Source organism: Aegilops tauschii, chromosome 1 (genome assembly GCF_002575655.3).
Source record: "Aegilops tauschii subsp. strangulata cultivar AL8/78 chromosome 1, Aet v6.0, whole genome shotgun sequence".
Classification (NCBI taxonomy): Eukaryota; Viridiplantae; Streptophyta; class Magnoliopsida; order Poales; family Poaceae; genus Aegilops; species Aegilops tauschii.
In genome coordinates, this window is record NC_053035.3 from 412,802,830 (window position 1) to 412,822,504 (window position 19,675).

The window sequence follows — 19,675 nt, forward strand, 5'->3', positions numbered from 1 at the left end:
AAGGAAATATAAATAACAACTTTATTATTGCCTCTAGGGCATATTTCTTTCAGTTGGACCATGGGCTGTTCGCGGACTCGATCATGGGCCTCAACCCAGGCCCATTTATCCGACGACCTATATATTGAAGGAGTTGGCCAGTGCAGCCGGCACACTCACTCCCTCCTTGCGCAACGACCCCATGGCCGATGATGAAGCCGCCAAGAAGAAGGTTGCGGACGACGCAGAGGCTGCTGTTGCCGCCGCTGCATTGGCCTGGCCAACCGGAGGGTATGACTTGTGCATCCCCTATTTTCTTATTCATGTGCTAGTCGTATATGATGTGTTCTTAGATGTTTCGGTTCTATGTCCTATACGTGCTCACATGCTTAGGTATCTATATGAGTTGCATATTCTGATTGTCATGTTTATAATCTGCTCATGGATTAGATTAATTGAAAATGTGCTAGTATTTCCAGCAGTTACCGTGTGTGATGATTTGAAAGTTGCACAGACGTTTCTGAAGGTTAATCATGTGCATAACTCGTGAAAGTGCATACGATTGTGTTCTGAGAATTGTGTGCTCTACCAGGCACACAATTTAATCAACAAAACTGTGTATGATACTGAGGATCATCTCTCATGATCCCGTCATATGGACTGTGGGCAATGTGACTTGCCCCATCTATATGAACAACATCCTCTATCTTCAGACCTACATACTTAATTAGAGCAACCCTAGGATAGTGGTCATATGATTGCATCAACTTATATATTTCATTAATAGAAACCATTAGGATTCATCCGAAACCAAAAAAACAAAAGGGGCCTAGCATTAAGTTCACACATGTTATATCCCTCGCCTGAAGATATATAAGATTGAAGAAACGGAGCCAGAAGGGTAAGAACACAAAGTCGAGGTAACCAAATGTGTAAACTACTCCAGATAGCCATTAAGAGACTACATTGCATTAGTTATATTAGAAAGTATCAAACATGGGGAATATATAAGCCGACAACAAGATACTAGTCTAGTCCTTCTTCTTCTTCTTCTTCTTCTTGGATGCCCCCGCGCAATTGTCTTGGCGAGGACATTTGCTGGTGACCGTCGGCTTCTCGTCGCCGTCCTCCTCTCCTCGTTGTCACCCCACCTCCTTCTCATCGCCATCATATTCTTCATGGTTCTCCGGGTGCTCCTCCTCTGAGTCAGGCTCCGATGGCGGCTTTGGCGCCCTTCCATGAACTGGATAAATTCGAGGTCGTGGATCAAGGGCGGAGTCATGGATTGTGAGCCCAATGATTCCTCGCTTGAAGCGGCCGGACGGGGCCTCGCAAGAGGAGTCCGGGTTCTTTCATGGCCCTTCAAAGAAGGACATGTCGGCACTGCTAGAGATTGCAGAAAGAATGGGAGAACACGGGGATGAAGAAGAGAGCAATGTCGTTTAAGTAGGCATTGATGGATTATATTAGCGCATTAGAGGGCGGTTAGGATTTTGATATAATCAAGCAATCGGTACCACCGCTCCGAGCTCACGCGGTTGCAATTCTCAAGATGATAACTACACACACCATTTTGAACGTTCACATGTGTGCTTTGAACTATTCACACTCTTTGCTAAAACATGTGTGATAACTATCAGTTAATATAGGACCATTGTGAAGCAAGATGAACTCTACTTAATGTTGCCGCCCGTACTAGTTAAGTAGGCTTGTTTCCCATCGGGTACTGCACAGAGGACGATGCTATATCTGATCTATATGGCATGACATGCTGATGGTGCGTTGAAATATGCAAAAGCTTGGGTTATCCACCCATCCCAAGTGAGGGGGGGGGGGGGGGGGGGGGCTCATGCTACACAATGTCCCATTAGAGCGGGGTTTTGTGAAGTGTTTCGTGTAAGGGATGCATTCACGGATCTCCCTATACATAATGTAGGGGACAATACTGAACACAAGACCTCGGGAGAAGTACTACTAAGCCCCATATACGGTGCCCGAGGAGGGAAATAGAATTCATGGAGAAGATCCAAGCCCACTCATAAGCAACCAATGGCGCATGTCTTCTCGCCACAACAACTATGTGTGCTTTCCCCAAGAAACCTAGCAATCCTAGTCTGAGTGCAGAGTTTTATAGCAAGCAACTGATATCATTTTTGGCACTATGTTATTAGCTAGAGATATAAGTGATCAGACGACCACTCGATGCGCAGCTTGTGTCATCAACAGACATACTTTGTCGCATACCATAGTCACATGTACCCCATACCATGGTCACATCTACCCGTAAATGACAAGTACTTTTGGTGTTTTTATGCATTCATTTAGGAAAGACCAGAAAAATACTAGGTTATAGAATAGATTATCTTATTCTCTGCAAATTCATGTTTGAACCCCCGAAAATTATGCGATAATTAAAATTAAACTAGATAGCGTGTGACTACTGAGCGATTATATTTTGGTTGACGTTTCCGTCAACTGCGAGACGTATGTGTGACTTCATAAAATCTCAAGATGCTATGTGGTTCAGTCTCTCTTTTTTTTTGTGAGAAAATTTCTAATCTATTCATCTTCAATCATGGCAGTACAATGAAAACCAAAAATAATTAAAATTACATCCAGACCTGTAGACCACCTAGCGACGACTACAAGCACTGAAGCGAGCCGAAGGCGCGCCGCCGTCATTGCCCCTCCCTTGCCGGAGACGGGCAAAACTTGTGTTGTAGTAGATAGTCGGGAAGTCGCCATGCTAAGGCCCCATAGGACCAGCGCAGCAGAATAGCAACCGCCGTCGATGGAGAGTAGCGTAGGTCGGAAGGATCTAAACTGAAAACACATGAATGCAGACGAACTACGACCATATCCGAGCAAATCCACCAAGGATAGACACACCTCCACACGCCCACCGATGATGTTAGACACACCATCGAGATGAGGTCTAGGCGGGGAGAAACTTATTCCTTCTTCAGGAAGTCGCCACCGTCTCGTCTTCCTGAGCAGGACACAAACTCTAACAAAACAGGAAGAAACAACTGAAAACATAGCCCTCCCGCCGGCAATGGCCGAGATCCACCGCACCGCCATGGCCCTAAGGCCATCGGAGATGAGGCGGACCGACGGCGGCACCGGCGAGAGGCAGGGAAATCCTAGACTTTTTTGGGGGAGGAGTCAACCCGCTGATGGATTCCAATAGTTAATTCAGCCTGTCGGCGTTGTCGGTTCAGTCTCTCGAAGGTGTTCATAGGGGCATAGTTTGTGTGCTTGCGTTCGTAGTGGTGAGTGTATTCTCGTGTATGCGAGCGACTTCGATTGTACGTATTTAAAAAATGAAGGCAAACCATTTTTTTCATTTCTTTTCTTTTGGACTCAGCAATTATCGTACTACCGTTGTAGCGTGCCCCGTGTATTTGACATGGGGCCAGCTAGCTGGTGAGATAGCGGGGTTCCATGTGCAAATACCCAATTGCAAAAGAATTTCCAGTACAGTCTACGCCCAAAGCAGCCGGGGGATCCCCCACCCCACTCATATAACGAGCGCGCCACGACGGCGGTGGACTCCAGTTCCACGGCGCCTACCTACAATAGTCTCGCCTCGTCTCCTCCCCTGCTCTCCACTCTCCTCCCTCTTTGTCGCCGCTACCAGTACCAGCACGACACAGGCCTCGCAGCCGCAGGGACGGAGGTCGGAGGATAGGATCATCGGAGGGAAACGCCGTGCCCGTGTGGGAGTGAACTAAGCAGAGAGGACAGAAGCATCCGAGCTCCGGCGGCACGACGCGAGGCTGCGCCCCCTTCCCCGCCGGCTTTCCTGCCCTCTTCTTGCAGGGAGGGAGGAACTTCGCGGCGCAATTTCGAGGTGCGTTCTTCCCCAGATTCTTCCATCTGGTTTACAGTCTACCAGCGGACCTTCCTGCGAATCTTGTTCTGCTAGCCAGGTTTGATTCTGCTATCTCTGCCTCATGCGCCGCAGCAAATTACTGGTTTTCTTCTCTGGGTTGGTCTAGTCGATAAAAACAAAAATCCCAGGTTCGGTTCGATTGCTCCAGACATTTCCATCGGTTCTTCGTCCCCTCCAAACATTTTACCCATTTACCGTTCGAAGTCCCAGTCTACCTGCAACATCGTTGTCGTGGTACTTACCGGTGGCTTTGTCCGCACTTTTGCCCATCGGCATCGGGTGCAAGTATCTGTTGCATCCCCCGATTTTCAGTTGGCATGTCGTGGCTGCGAAATAGTGTGCCGTAATTATCGGTGCCGTCCACTTCATTCATGGCCGTGGTCCCTGGGCTCGGAGACGAATAGGATATGCAAGCTCCGAGTCTATTTGTCACAAGTTTTTAAAAATGGTTTGGCTTGATCGGTCTGAGTCCACATGGATCTGCTTGCTTGTGCAAAGGAGGAGGGGTAGGTGCGCGGCTGCATGTGACTGTTATCACATCTGGCCAATTGGCCTGGCCATCATCAGCTCGCCTCTCATTAAAAAATCGTGCGAGGACGAATAATACTTGTATATGCTTTCTGATCTTAGCGTCGGCATCACGGACGTTTTGGCTTTTTGGCTGTCATGAGGCATAATCACTAGTAGATGCTAATCACTGCTGAATTTTTCTTGTTTATTAGGACCCTGCGCTTTTGAAAAAGAATAATATTCCTGTTGGGGATGTCAGAAGTTTCTGTTAGAGTTGTGTCGAATATTGTGTACAAGTTAGGTTACAATTGGACTCTGAGTTGTATTGTGTTTAGATAGGATATGGAGTCGTGTCCTAGTAGGACACTTGTATCCTAGGCTTCTCATATATAATGGGGCTAGACACACGATGTAACCTATGCCAACATAATAGCACCGGAACGTAGGGGAAGCCGGCGGCATGTGCCGGTGTCCAGGGCGACCGGGTGCGGTATTGTAGCGGTGTCATGGGAGGAGCGCCCATAATCAGGCCCCGAGGATGTAGTCATATCGGTGAACCTCGTTAACAAATCTTGGTGTCGTGCTCGTGTGATTGCTTGGTCCTCGGATGATCGACGGAGTGCCTCGGATTTATTCTAACAAGTGGTATCAGAGCTAGGTTGTTCGGAGGTCGTGGATTGTTGTTTAGAGCAAGGAGTGCCGATGTTTGATCAACAGTATTTGCATGAGAAGTCGCTGACGCGATGTATGCAGACGAGAGACGATCGGGAAACATCTGAACTTGAAAAGCAATTAGAAGCGGTACGAGCGTGCAGAGTGGCCTCGAGCGTCCAGGGGATCTGGTGGAGATCGGATGAGGCAGGCAGAGTCTGCGAGATCGGATCGGTCTGATCTGGGTCGTGGCAGCGGCAGTTCGGCTGCTAGGGCACGAAGCTGCCTCAGGACTCGGGAGTGTGCTGCTGCAGGAGGCAGCGTCTAGGCGCCGTTGGCAGGCAGCCCACGGGTCCATGGCGCGAGCGGGCGTAGGCCCAAGCAAGGCGCGGAGGCCCAGGCGAGGAAACCAGATCGAGCTGACTGCGACGCTGCGTGCGTACATGGCTGAGGCTTGCACGTGTGAGATTTGTTTTGAGAAAAAAAAAAGGGAGACCGAGTCTCCACTACTGACACGGAGATAGGCAGGCAAATCAATTGGCGAAAGAAATCCATCAAGGGATATGCATCCATCGGCATTAGCAGGAGACATTGACATGCAGCACTAGCATCGGGAGTTGAGTGCCAGGGAGCTACACACGTGAAGACCAGAAGGTTGTTTTTGGTTGGAATTTGCTAGTAGTACAGATTTGCTTGTGTATTTGGGCATCACGTGAGAGGAAAGCTCGGATAATTTTTGGCAACGTCAGTCGTACGAAGAATCATGACGTCATCGGACATCAGGTTTGAGGTGGAGAAGTTCATGGAACTGAAAACCTTGGGTTATGACAGACAAGGATGAAAAATTTGTTGGCACAACAGGGATGCTTGGGCATTGCGGGAAGTCATGCCAGCTAAGATGAAATTATGTGTGATGGATGGAAATTCGTGGAAGATGATTTGGGAGCCTCGAGCGTGTCATACAGTCGAACGAGTTCGGCTGGGTCGGACTAGATAGTCTGACGGATCGACGCAAGTCGGTTGGTACAGAAGACGGTGGTGGGATCGGCGACGACGACATAGGAGCGTGATGCTGATGGTGACCGACTTCTGGGCGTGGAAACACGTGGTGCACATGCCCGAGGCTTGTGCGGCTTCGACAAGACTATGGCGCGGGATTGATTCAAGGTGGTGTATACACGGAGCTTGAAGTCGATGAGGCGCAGGGGTAGACTGATCATCTACCATGGAGTCATGTTGAAGGTGGAGCTGGAGTCTAACGGAAGACTTCACTCGGTGCTGATTGAGGGGCTACGGCGTAAGACGTCAGAGAGTCGAAGTCTATTCAGCGGGAAAAGCGAGGGACACGTAGTTCGGACTGGAGCCCAGTGGTTTGATGGAAGCGTGAAACTCGTCATCGGTCGGTGATGATCGGTGGTACTGTGCAGTGGGGGTTGAGTGGTGTGGGTTCGCGGCCCTTGAGACTCGACCGGGACAGCGGAGGCTCAACGTGGTAATAGCGGCGAGGCGTGCGGTTAGCACGGGGGACATGGAGACGGGCCAGGGCTCTGGTGGTCATACATGTTATGAGACAACTGCATATTTGACTTGGGATGACTACAAACAATGGTGAAATTCCTTCAAGTTTCAGACAGGCTGTCAAGAAAGGAGCGGTGATGTTGAGTTCAGGTAACTCTTATGTGCGACACCCAATATGTGAGTTGTTCACTTTCACGCAGGTCAGTGATCAATGTGTGATGGCGTTGGACGGATACTCTGGAAGTTGGGAGCGCAAACTAGAGTGATGTGGAACTTAATTTCGTTCGAGTGTTGACTCTGGTCAAGAAAAGAAGGGACTACAAGTTGCAGGTGGAGTCACATGGAGTCTTTGGAGTAGCAGCGGTTCTTATGGGATAAGCTCAAGTCCAATGTACATGGAAGTAAGTTTGACACATTGACGAATTCAAGGTGGTGGAGAATATTCGCCAAGGTGGAGTTTGTTAGAGTTGTGTCGAATATTGTGTACAAGTTAGGTTACAATTGGACTCTGAGTTGTATTGTGTTTAGATAGGATATGGAGTCGTGTCCTAGTAGGACACTTGTATCCTAGGCTTCTCATATATAATGGGGCTAGACACACAATGTAACCTATGCCAACATAATAGCACCGGAACGTAGGGGAAGCCGGCGGCATGTGCCGGTGTCCAGGGCGACCGGGTGCGGTATTGTAGCGGTGTCATGGGGAGGAGCGCCCATAATCAGGCCCCGGGGATGTAGCCATATCAGTGAACCTCGTTAACAAATCTTGGTGTTGCTCGTGTGATTGCTTGGTCCTCGGATGATCGACGGAGTGCCTCGGATTTATTCTAACAGTTTCTGCTTAATTATACAGCGAGAGAGATGGCTACTTTTGGAGGCGTCTTCCGCGTGGTTGTCCTGGCTGTGATGCTCCCCTGCTTGGATGTTGCACTGGGGCAAAGTACTGACCCTTCCGAAGGTAATCTCCTGCTTGCGTGTGGAGTATCTTGTACTATGTTACTGCTACCATTCTGAAAAGAAAAACAAGGAAAACCGATTGATCTTCTATGATGTTATGTCTGATGTTCAGCTCAGACAGTATTTTCTCACTATGTTATATTGTGTTCTTTTATTTTTCAACCTTTCACGCAAACTGAGTGTTTTATTTTTCATAATGATGTAGTCGATGCACTCGGGACTATCAAGCGAAGCTTACTTGATCCTATGAATAACCTTGAGAACTGGAACAGGGGAGATCCATGCACTTCTAATTGGACAGGAGTTTTCTGCCAGATAATCAATGATGCGCTTCATGTAACAGAATTGTATGATCACTACTTCTATCTAATTTATTCATCAAATCTTCACTTCTATTTATTCATTCTATATGAGCTCTGGTCATCATAGTTTTTTAAGATGAGCTCTCTATTTATCGACAGACAAGATTGTTTACAAGCAGTAACCTTTCCAATTAAATGCTAATGTCTATGTGTTATGTGGATCACTAATAAAATATATGTTTTCTGCATGCACCCATAAGAAACTAATTAATGCCTTAAACTTAAAAGTATCTCATGGTCATAATAAGCAGTTTACTCGAAGGCAAAACAGGAACTACCTTTACTTGTAAGGGGCAACTGTGCATCTCCCTTGTCCTTTGATATTGATAATTTGTCCCACCATATTTTCCTGTAGTTTTGATTGTTATAGGTGACTTATTATTTGTCGGGTTGATTATTTCAGCGTAATGTGCAACCTGTCATGTTTCTGATAGCATATATTTTAATCAATGCAGACAGTTATTTAAGAGGAACCTGTCTGGAACTTTGGCACCAGAGGTCAGTCTTTTATCTCAGCTGAGAACACTGTAAGTATTACTCTGATGTGTGAAGTTACTGATTTACTTAAGTTCTTCTGCAGTAGTTAAATATTAAGACTTGCTACACTTCAGTATTGTCAACATATACAAATTCATGGTGTCGTAGTAGCAATTTGATACAAAGGCTTAAATTATCCTACACTATGGAATTACTGAAGAGAGTAACCAGTCAGTAAAACCATAATTGTATTCCGATGTTGATTGCTTGTCTCATGCTTATAGTAGCTGTCATGTTTACTCTGAAGCTATTCTATCCTAATACTAAATAATTCTTATTTTTCATGAAGGGATTTTATGTGGAACAATTTAACAGGCAGCATCCCAAAAGAGATAGGAAACATCACTACACTCAAACTTATGTAAGTGCTTTCTATTGACTTCCCCCTTCGATATGCAAAGAAATCAATGAAACCTTCTAAGATACATAATTTGTCTGTTCCTTTGCTGCTAAACCTATGCAAGATCTTTTTGGCGCAGAAGTACTTACACAATAGATACTGTGTACATAAAAAAAACACTTAGTATCATTTATTATTTACATGAGGAATAATCACAGCAACATCCCAATATGTATATAACAAATTATGCCAATTGTTAAGTTTTATGCCTTTTGCAGACTATTGAATGGCAATCAGCTCTCTGGTTTCCTACCAGATGAGATTGGCAACCTTCAGAGCTTGAACAGGTTACAAATTGACCAAAACCAAATACTGGGACCGATACCGAAGTCATATGCCAACTTAAGAAATGTGAAACATCTGTAAGAAATGTTCATTTCCATTTTCCCTATGCTTTGCTAATTGATGTTCAATCTGAACTTAGCTCTAACCTCTGTTTTCCATTCATTTCAGCCACATGAACAATAATTCATTAAGTGGGAAAATTCCATCTGAGTTGTGGAGAATCCCATTACTTCTTCACCTGTACGTGGAAGTCTATTTCTTTCCCAAAAAATTCTCCTTGTGAAAGTTTAGTAGGAATTATGGATCTGATATTTGTTTTCCGATGTAACCAACACTTGCACATTTGCAGCCTTGTTGACAACAACAATTTGTCTGGACCTCTTCCCACAGAATTAGCAAAGGCACCTGCTTTGAAAATATTGTATGTGCCCCATTAGCACATTCTGAGTAGAACTTTTTCTCATAAAAACAAAAAGAAAAAACACCTATTTCTTATATTCATATGTTTCTGTTTCTAGTCAGGCTGACAACAATGACTTCAGTGGAAGTTCCATCCCTGCTACATACAGCAACATAAAAACACTGTTAAAGCTGTGAGTATGATCTTTTCTTTCTCTGTACTTACACGTTTGTCTTCTTCCTTCTTATTTTATACAATTTTAAATATCTCTGTATAATGATTTAGTTCCAGTTTTATTAAGCAACATCTCAACTTGCCAATGTCTAATATCCATAATTCTTACACTTACACTGAGTTCGCGGAACTGAGGAGAACTTTTCTTGTGTTATCAGGAGTCTTAGGAACTGCAACTTGCAGGGCGCTATTCCTGATCTGAGTGCCATATCTGAGCTTGGCTATTTGTGAGTGCACTAGCCCTGCTAAAAGCACATGTCATAGTTATTTTCCAATTATTGTCTTTTGATGTTATGGCCTGCACTTTGAACGTGGCATACCTTATACTCCTTGTTACTGATGATTTATGTTTGAGATAGCAGTTTGACAATCCATTCTAGTTCATGCATTTCAGGAAATAACTCCAAAGGTGTCTAAACTACTATTACTCGCATGCATTTTCAGGGACCTTAGCTGGAACAAACTGACAGGACCAATACCAACTAATAAGCTGGCGCCAAATATCACTACTCTGTATGTACCTCTGATAATGTTTGTCTATTGTCTTTAGCCACTCGACTAATTTCTGTTTTCTGGCAGTGATTTGTCACACAACATGCTTAATGGAACTGTCCCGTTAAACTTCTCAGGACTTCCTAATCTTCAGCTTTTGTAAGTATACCATTTAGGCCATGTTTGGCATTGCGCTGGATTATCATACTGTTTGCCCAACCCACTTGTGCCAACTGTAGTCTTTGTTTGAACCACTCTCGCATCTTCTATTGGATAATTTTTCACAAAAGATTATAAAATAAGCACAGCAAAACACAGTTCAGCAACCGCAAACTGAGCCTTAGTTTCCTAAATCCTGCTTCAGACATCTGTCCGTCTTACTGCAAACGTAAATAATGTGAACTCTAGATCATATCTTGAGGTTCTGCAGGTGTATATTGATCAACTCATTGTTGGTTTACAAGTACTACTTACTTTTATTTGGATTGCTACAAAATCACCCTGTATGAGTTGTTTTTTTATCATGATTGCAAATACAGTCATACGTAAATAGTTCCTATGTAATCATATACTCTTTATGCTTTATTTTTCTAGATGTGCATGACAAGTTCATTTTTCAGGTCAGTTGAAAACAACCGTCTAGATGGTGCTGTTCCCTCGACAATCTGGAATGACATCGTTCTTACTGGAAATCGAAGCCTTGTTCTGTATGATCCCTTTTGCAGATATTTTTCCTGATAGTATCAACTATGTATATTTAATGCATTTTTCGATCATGCAGGAACTTCCAGAATAATACCCTCAAGACTATTACGGCTGCATTTAATCCTCCCCAAAATGTTACTGTAATGTACGTTCTCATACATATTTCATGCTTTGTCATGCATCAGCAATTTGCATTACCACATAAACATATCCATATTATCTGTTCAAATGCATCCTGTGAACATGCAAGTATTTTTTAGTTGATCTCTATTTTGGTGATCAGCACCACCTATGTTGTCTAGTTAGAGTTGCTACAAATCTCCCTTTCTAATTTGAGAATAAATATAAGTAACTAGAAATTTATTGCGCAACGCATACTTGTATCTGTTGTAAACTGAAATATAATGTAATGGATAATAATCACTACTGTTGTCATTTTGTGCAGGTTGTATGGAAACCCTGTCTGTGGGAATTCTAGTGTAGCTCCGATAGACAGCCTCTGTCAACCCCAGTCTGTAAACCAGCAAACCTCTAAACAGCAACAAGACTCTAGCCTAATTTGTTCACCCTGCCCATCGGATAAAAATTACGAGTACAACCCATCATCCCCTATACCGTGTTTTTGTGCCGTGCCACTTGGAGTTGGACTTCGACTGAAGAGTCCAGGAATCACAGACTTCAATCCTTATGAAGGTGCCTTCGGGGACAGCACAACGTCTTTATTGAAACTGTATGTTTACCAGCTACATGTTGAGCACTACATATGGGAGGTGGGTCCAAGGCTCAACATGCACCTCAAGTTATTCCCAAGCAATACAAGTTTATTCAATATGTCTGAGGTTGTGCGACTCCGACATGTACTTGCTGGATGGGAAATTACTCTTCCAGATATCTTTGGTCCATATGAGCTTCTCAATTTCACACTTGGTTCTTATGCAGATGGTATGTACTCTTCAAAGCTCAATTGTGCAAAAGCATAGTTTTATGATGAAAAATTCTAATTTTAGGCCATGTGGGAGTACTAAATAGTGGCAATTTTCTTCATAGCCTTTCTGTTAGTTTGGTCAGCACAATTAATGGCTCCATGCAACACAACTATCTAGTACTTGTCGTTGGCAAGTTATTTTGATTAAATACTTCCATAGATTTCTGTAGAAGATAGGAAGGCATAGTTTGACTAATAATTGATTTTTTTATTTTATTTTTTACTCATGATTCATTTGTTTCTATGGCGCCACTGTCCTCTGACCAGTTACTCCCACCTGTTACTAGTAACATGTCTATTGTGCGTAATTTTTACAGAATATCCAAATGAAGCTTCATCAGGTTTAAGCAAAACCGCAATGGGTGGTATCCTGGCAAGCGCAATAGCTGCTGCTTTTGCACTTTCTGCAGTAGCCACTGTTCTTATAATGAGAAGGCGTTCAAGACACAGAAGTAGAACCGTTTCAAAACGGTCACGTAAGTCACTAATACTTTTGTAAGCAATAAACTGATTATGCAAATAAACGTCGCTAGCAGGCATCTTATTCAAGAGGTAGCACCTGAAGATTTGCATCACATTACCATTTGCAGTGTCGAGATTTTCTGTCAAAATTGACGGTGTGAGGTGCTTCAAATTTGAAGAAATGGCTAGGGCCACCAATAATTTTGACCTATTAGCTCAAGTTGGTCAAGGAGGTTATGGAAAAGTCTACAGGGGAACTCTAGATGATGGAGAAATTGTAGCAATTAAACGGGCACATGAGGATTCTCTGCAAGGTTCGAAGGAGTTCTGCACGGAAATAGAGTTGTTATCCAGATTGCATCATCGCAATCTGGTTTCTTTAGTTGGCTATTGTGATGAAGCAGATGAACAGGTGCATCTCTTTTGTTTGCATTATTAATATAGATATGATATTTTGTCAACATTACACTGATAAGAAGATGTGCTTAATGCTACACTGAAGGGCATTCCTATTAATTTGTGTTATTCATGCTGTCATTCGAAATTGTGTTTTTGCAGATGCTAGTTTATGAATACATGCCAAATGGTACTTTACGCGATCATCTTTCTTGTAAGTACACAGCGACCTTATATTATTCAAATTTTATTTTAAATTTTACATTTTATTTCCAGTACTACATTGATTCTGTAGGCCCAGTTGGGTTGGGTGGTCCGGGATCCCAGCTGATCCTGCTCATCCAAACTAGCCAGGGCTCTTAATTCAAGATCATATGTATACTCATCAGTTTAGTGAATCTTATTTGTAGATGTGTTTTCATCAATTATATATGATTTGGAACTCTTGATAGTGTAGTGCAATCATTGGACCATTCGACCTGTTCAAAATGTTTTCCTAAATTAAGCACCTCATCTTATGTTGCAATTTTCCGCCGATCGCAGCCAAGGCCAAACTATCTCCCGGTTTTGGGTTGAGGCTTCACATAGCATTGGGTGCTTCCAAGGGAATTCTGTATCTACACACTGATGCAAACCCTCCTATATTTCACCGTGATGTGAAGGCCAGTAACATTCTTTTGGACTCGAAATTTGTTCCAAAGGTGGCTGACTTTGGTCTTTCGAGGCTTGCTCCGGTGCCGGATATTGAAGGGACATTAGCAGGTCATGTTTCCACTGTTGTTAAGGGCACACCAGTAAGTATTAGTTATACCAGAGATACTACAGTTGCCGTGCTTTCTAGCAGAATAACGAGATAATTCATTTCTTTTCGGCAGGGATATCTCGATCCAGAATACTTCCTGACTCATAAATTGACGGATAAAAGTGACGTGTACAGCCTTGGTGTTGTGTTTCTTGAAATGTTGACTGGGATGAAGCCAATTGAGCATGGGAAAAACATAGTGAGAGAGGTAAATAATCTTCACTTTAAACTGTAATTTTAGCTAGCTTTGGAAATCCACATAAAGTATAAACATGATTCAGCATGTTTAACTTATATAATGAGGGTATATCAGCGGGCACCAGGCAGTGGCTCAACATGTTCTTTTGTTCTTGCTTCACAGAAAATGACAACATTATTCAGCATACATGAATTTAAGTGGAACGCAAATAGTTCACTAAAGTAACTAATTTTGTGCATGTTATAGGTAAACAAAGCGTACCAATCAGGCAATATTTCCGAAATCGTCGACAGCCGGATGGGCATGTGCCCACCAGACTGCATCAATAGGTTCCTCTTGCTAGCAACCAAGTGCTGCCAGGATGAGACCGACGAAAGGCCTTCCATGTCAGAGATCGTCCGAGAACTCGAGGTCATCTTGAGGATGATGCCGGAGGTGGATCTTAATTTGCTGGAGACTACGGACACGGACTCGGGTGATATGAGTAAAGCTTTGTCAACTTCTTCAGCAACCGGGACTTCCTTTGTCACACAGACATCTGGCAGTGTTAATGCAAGCAGCGGCGTGCTCTCTGAGGTGCTGGCTCCTCGCTGATCTTGGTGTTTTCATAGGATTTTAACTTGTAAATGTGGCGATGTTTTGTACCATTGGCTTAGCATACTCGGATCATTTGTCTTGTACATTAATTAATTATTAGTCAGCTTTGATGTAAACTAGAGAATGTGAATGAGAACAGCTGAGGAATATTAACATAGCTTGTGCGTTCCATAATTTTAGAAGCTTCATGTACACACAGTGACATGAGCAGTGATTCTCTCTTATGCTGGACATTCCACAATTTCAGAAGCTTCATGTGCACAGAATAATGAGTGATGATTAGCATCATGTACACATAAGCATGGTGAGAAACAAATTGCAGTGCTTGAGACACACCATATTAACATAATATATAGGGGTTACGAATGCTAGATTACTGGTACCAGAACACTTCTTTACATGTAATCTAGGCCGACAATATGCTGATAATTGGCTAAAAGTGTCGGTTTGCCGCAGTGGAAGGGTGATTACTGAGCACCCATGTTTTAAAACAGGCCAACAAAAGATGCAAAACAGATGACCTGGCAGGAGAGCGCATCGGTAATACGGCAACATACTTGCCCGAAGTACCTATATTTCAGGACTGATGGAACCAATAAGAGAACTACCGTCGCCCACGGAGCTTTCTTCTTTTAGCTCCTTTTAGAGGTTCAGGGCTGGAAGGGGGTTCAGAAACAGGTGAATCCGTCTGGTCAGGAACTTCCTGGGCTGAATCACTGTCCACATCAGCATTATTATCATTAGGCTCGGCCTCTTTTCCATCTTCGATAGCTTTAAAAATGTAAATCTGCAACAAATAAAAAATAGCATGTGAAGGGCTATAGATGTAGAACCCAAAAATGTAACTAAATGTACATAAGAACAAATTGCTAGACCTGACGTTTATCACTGTTTGAGTATGCATGCAACACGATGCCTCAGCTCGATGATAGTCATACTTTGGGTCTAGCTTTGACCATCGATTTAACCAATAAAATATGAGTTATATGCGCTAAAAAAGTATACCATTTGGAACTTTTTCAAAGGTGACGAGTCAATGGTATATTTTTTTGTCGTATATAACTCGTTGGTCAAATCGATGGTTAAACATAAGACACAAAATATGAGGTGGCCTTGCATTAAGAAAAGGAGGGAAGAACATAGCAGTTTCATACTAGTTTTCCCCTGTTTGTGTTATATACATTGATATGCACTCTCTCGAAGGTAATTTCTGATTTCAGAAATTTATGATTTTGTTCACTTATATAGTTCTACGTGAGCTCCTTAATCCGGTCCCCGCAAGAAAAAGACCTCCTTAATTGGGAGTTGGGACAAGATTGCGAGTTTTTGCAGCAATGATAACAAAGTTTATCTGTTTCAGATTAACGAGGAACTAGAGAAAAATAGTTAGTACCTTAAATCTGTCAGGCTCAGCCAATTCAAAGACCAATGAATCCCCATCTTCCAAGTCGTGGTGCATCGAGAAGCCTCTCCATCCACCACTCAGACCTGTTCGATTTCCGATGTATACGGCATCAAATTCAACACCCTCTTCATCCTCCAACACCATCTTATGTTCTCTGGGAGGCAGATGATCTTTGCAGAAACTAGAAGGGAGACCCTTGTGTAAAGGAAAATTCGCAGCCATGACTATTAGTTGATCTTGCATATGTATCAAAATTAGTTAAACAAAAATCAAGGGAACAACATCTTACAAGCCAAAAGCAGCTGGATACATGTGATCGAACCATGGTCTTGACAAACGACGGGTTGTCAGGGTCTAGACTATCTTGAAGTTTCTCAGCTCTTTTAAAAGCACGCTGTTGTTGTTGATAAGAAGAAATTCTCCCGGTGTATCCCCTACCACTGTGCACACTTTTACTTACCCTGGTCAACAAAGGAGAGTAACCAATTACATTAAGAAGGGGACAACCATGTCCAAGATTAATCAACAAAGTTAGTGAGACTACTACCTTCTGCGGCGCACGAAATCATCGAGTTCGGGAAACTGCGAAAACAAACAAATGACAGTCTAGTGTCAACATTAGCGTGGCAAAGCAAAAACAAATTAAATCACTTCATGAACAAAATGAAGACAAAACTACATCTGGGGATAAATCAAGGCACTAAGGAACAATTTTCTAGAATACCCCACATTTAGAAACAGAACAACACTATCTAACTTCATGTAGCACACATATTTCATACCCGTGTTAGCAGGCACATTACGGCACAGGAGTGTGGCCCCAAATGATCGCCGATAGATCATGTACAAACCCCATCCTAACCGCATCAGATTGCAAGAATGACAGAAACAACATTCAAGAAGGATATATCCCCGTTCAAACAGAGTATACTAAAGAAACTATTAAAATAAAGACAACAATTACCTCATAGAATCAAATAAAGACAAAACTACATCTGGGGACAGATCAAGACACTAAGGAACCCATTTTTGTAAAATACACATTTGAGGTTGCCATGAACTTCACAAACAGGATTAGCAAAGGATTTTTTTTCTTTCAAATTTGCACTTTTGACCTACATGCTTAGAAGCAGAACAACAATATCTAACTTCAGATAGCACAGGGTATGTCCTCCTTCAAACAGAGTATAATAATAATAAAAACTGTTTTTAAAATCAGAAACGCAGCAAATCTAACGAAGCCATAAGACCGGCTTAAAAAGAGCGAGGGCTCACATCGTCCTTGTAGGAAACGGTGGTCCTGGCCCTGGAGGAGCGCCTGACTTCAGTGGTGGCCTCGAACTTCTTCCTGGACTTTGGGCTCGCCCGAGGGGTCTGCAAAATCAAGGAAATCGATCGAATCAACCCACGGCAAGCGCACAGGTTGAAGCCCTCGCCTCACTAGAAAACCGCCCGGATTGAAAGCGCAGCTGCTGCGATGCGCGCACCTTGTGCTGCTGCCTCGTGGCCTGGATCAGGCTCTTGGCCATCTTCGATATGCCCAAATCCTGCGGGAAGGGGGCAAGAGGCAAAGAAATTAGTTTTTTAGAAACAAATCCGAAGCCACGGCGAAGAATCCAGAGACAGATCGGCAGTGGGTATCATCGCGAAATGACTCATCTTTCGCGCATCTGCTTCTGGAAAAGGGAGGAGAGGAAAGGGGAGAGAAGGAAGGAGATTGGCCCGTGCTGGTTGGCTGGTGCGCTGGGTGTTTTCCGTGGGAGAGTACCAACCTCGAGGTGCTTGAGGTTGTCAAGGATCCGCTTCTGGCGCTCCTCCTCGTAGGCGGCGCCCGCGCCGCTGGCGCTGCCCGCCTCCGCCGTCGCCATGGGCCGGCTTCTCTGTCCACGCGGAGAGCGAGACGCGGGTCAAGGGGGGTCAAAGTCTTTTCGGGTCCTTTGGGGAGAGGAGTGGGAGGGAGGGGGGCGGGGCGGCCTGCCTTTGTTCGGAAGACGCGCACGGGTTTGGGGATTTTGAATTTGAACGGAACGGAGGGGAGAAGGGAAGGGGATCCGACCGACGCGTCGCACGGCAACGGCGACGGCTGGTGTCGCCGTGCGGCTGTATGGTGGGCCCAGGCGCTCGTTCACGTGATGGCACTCCTCCTACCACAGGGTATCAAATATGGGAGCCAATTCATCAGCAGAGCATGGCTCATAATTTAGCCGGCTGCCGGCTATATTGTCATATGGAAGGGATTTGCGGCAGTGGCATGCAAATTGTGGGTCGTCGACTGCGCGATGACTCGAAACATGTCTGTATATGTCATATGTCCCCTCGTACAACGATCACTAAGAGCATCTACCAAATCCGACCCCCTCAAACGTAAATCGGACCATTGGCGGAGGGCTCCAGTGGGCGGGGTATTGTTGGGGAACGTAGTATTTTAAAAAAAATCCTACGATCACGCAAGATCTATTTAGGAGAAGCATAGCAACGAGCGGGGAGAGTGTGTCCACATACCCTCGTAGACCGAAAGCGGAAGCGTTTATTAACGCGGTTGATGTAGTCGAACGTCTTCGCGATCCAACCGATCCAAGTACCGAACGCACGGCACCTCCGCGATCTGCACACGTTCAGCTCGGTGACGTCCCTCGAACTCTTGATCCAGTTGAGGCCGAGGGAGAGTTTCGTCAGCACGATGGCGTGGTGACGGTGATGATGAAGTTACCGGCGCAGGGCTTCGCCTTAAGCACTACGACGATATGACTAAAGTGTGTTTCTGTGGAAGGGGGCACCGCACACGGCTAAAGATCAACTTCTGTGTTCTAGGGTGCCCCCTGCCCCGTATATAAAGGAGGGAGGGGGAGGCCGGCCGGCCCCTAGAGGCGCGCTGTCGGGGATATACCCCGCGGTATGACCCGGCCGGGAGTATGACCCGGCCGGACTTGACGCTTCATCGTAACCCGCCGGAAGATTGGCAACTCATGAGCCTGGCGACTTAATGATGGCCCCGATGGCGGGTCAGACGGATGACAAGGGCCCAAGGCCCAGTAGGCCGGGACGTGTTATTATGGGCCGGCTTAAGACGGAAGGCATGAGGAATATTTCCTTTACGAGGAAGCAAGACCCGTACTTGTATCTGACTTGCAATAGAGAATAAGTTAGTTCTAATCCTACTAGGACTCTACATGTAAACCCGCCCCTCTAACTTATATAAGGAGGGGCATGGCACCTCAAGAGGGACAAGCAACAAGAAACGATCTCTAGGGCTAGACACCGAGAGCCGGTTCCCGGCGACTCTCCCGTGATCATAATGAGACCTAGCCTCAAACAACATGTAGGGTTGTTACCGGATGATGTTTCCCGGGGGCCCGAAGCTGTCTAAATCCTTGTCTTGTGTTGCGTCTCTCGATTCCGCTCAACCCCTCTCAAGCTACCACATAGATGCGTTGGCCTCGCGACTAAGTCCTGACATTAGGACATCTGCCGTGACAATTCCACGACAGTTGGCGCCCACCGTGGGGCTTGCGCACGGTGGTGTTGAGTTCTTGGAGGGATCTTTCCTAGGGTGTCGAGAAGCTCGCGATTTGTCAGATGTAGAAGAGTCGGCAAAATTCATTGTTTGTGATCGGAATTGTGGTTAGCTTTGAAGCTGATATTACAAGGATCAAGAGAAATTAAGGTAGCATTGAGTACAGCGCCGCCACTACTAAAGATCGAAGACGTGCACGAAATCAATCAGGTGCAAGGATCAAGTCATGCGGGCCGACAAGGATACAAGAATTTTCGCAGCATAATATGTGCCTGGCAAGCGGCCAAATCGCCGAGTCAAGGTTGCCAAAAATTTCCGCTGCAGTATCAACCTGTACGATGGCCGTATCCGACTGTTATTGTATTTCCCCAGGTCCAGTAATCAAGTCCC

General features: G+C 44.6%; 2 protein-coding genes across 4 annotated transcripts; one reads left to right on the plus strand and one right to left on the minus strand.

Moving 5' to 3' along the window:
• The first annotated feature begins 3,415 nt into the window (after positions 1-3,415).
• LOC109743424 (probable LRR receptor-like serine/threonine-protein kinase At1g06840) lies at positions 3,416-14,540 on the plus strand. 3 transcript variants are annotated; one of them, XM_073499637.1, is made up of 22 exons: positions 3,563-3,832; positions 4,597-4,644; positions 7,386-7,511; positions 7,716-7,857; positions 8,328-8,399; positions 8,699-8,770; positions 9,028-9,171; positions 9,263-9,334; positions 9,444-9,515; positions 9,613-9,687; positions 9,887-9,955; positions 10,173-10,241; positions 10,308-10,379; positions 10,841-10,927; positions 11,002-11,070; positions 11,371-11,867; positions 12,228-12,386; positions 12,501-12,784; positions 12,931-12,982; positions 13,312-13,562; positions 13,644-13,778; positions 14,016-14,540. In XM_073499637.1, exons 3-22 carry the CDS (start codon positions 7,415-7,417, stop codon positions 14,361-14,363), a joined length of 2,838 nt encoding a protein of 945 aa, XP_073355738.1. In that variant the 5' UTR covers positions 3,563-3,832; positions 4,597-4,644; positions 7,386-7,414; the 3' UTR covers positions 14,364-14,540. The 3 variants fall into 3 exon arrangements, with proteins under 3 accessions (XP_020158100.1, XP_020158103.1, XP_073355738.1); XM_020302511.4 differs by lacking the exon at positions 4,597-4,644 and having other exon boundaries at positions 3,416-3,832; positions 7,407-7,511; XM_020302514.4 differs by lacking the exon at positions 4,597-4,644 and having other exon boundaries at positions 3,416-3,832; positions 7,407-7,511; positions 8,328-8,370.
• Positions 14,541-14,706: 166 nt separating this feature from the next.
• LOC109743425 (B3 domain-containing protein Os05g0481400) lies at positions 14,707-17,762 on the minus strand. The gene is made up of 7 exons (XM_020302515.4): positions 17,544-17,762; positions 17,259-17,318; positions 17,047-17,145; positions 16,319-16,353; positions 16,061-16,232; positions 15,760-15,966; positions 14,707-15,153 (listed from the first exon to the last, which is right to left on the minus strand). Exons 1-7 carry the CDS (start codon positions 17,637-17,639, stop codon positions 14,971-14,973), a joined length of 852 nt encoding a protein of 283 aa, XP_020158104.1. The 5' UTR covers positions 17,640-17,762; the 3' UTR covers positions 14,707-14,970.
• Positions 17,763-19,675: the final 1,913 nt, after the last annotated feature.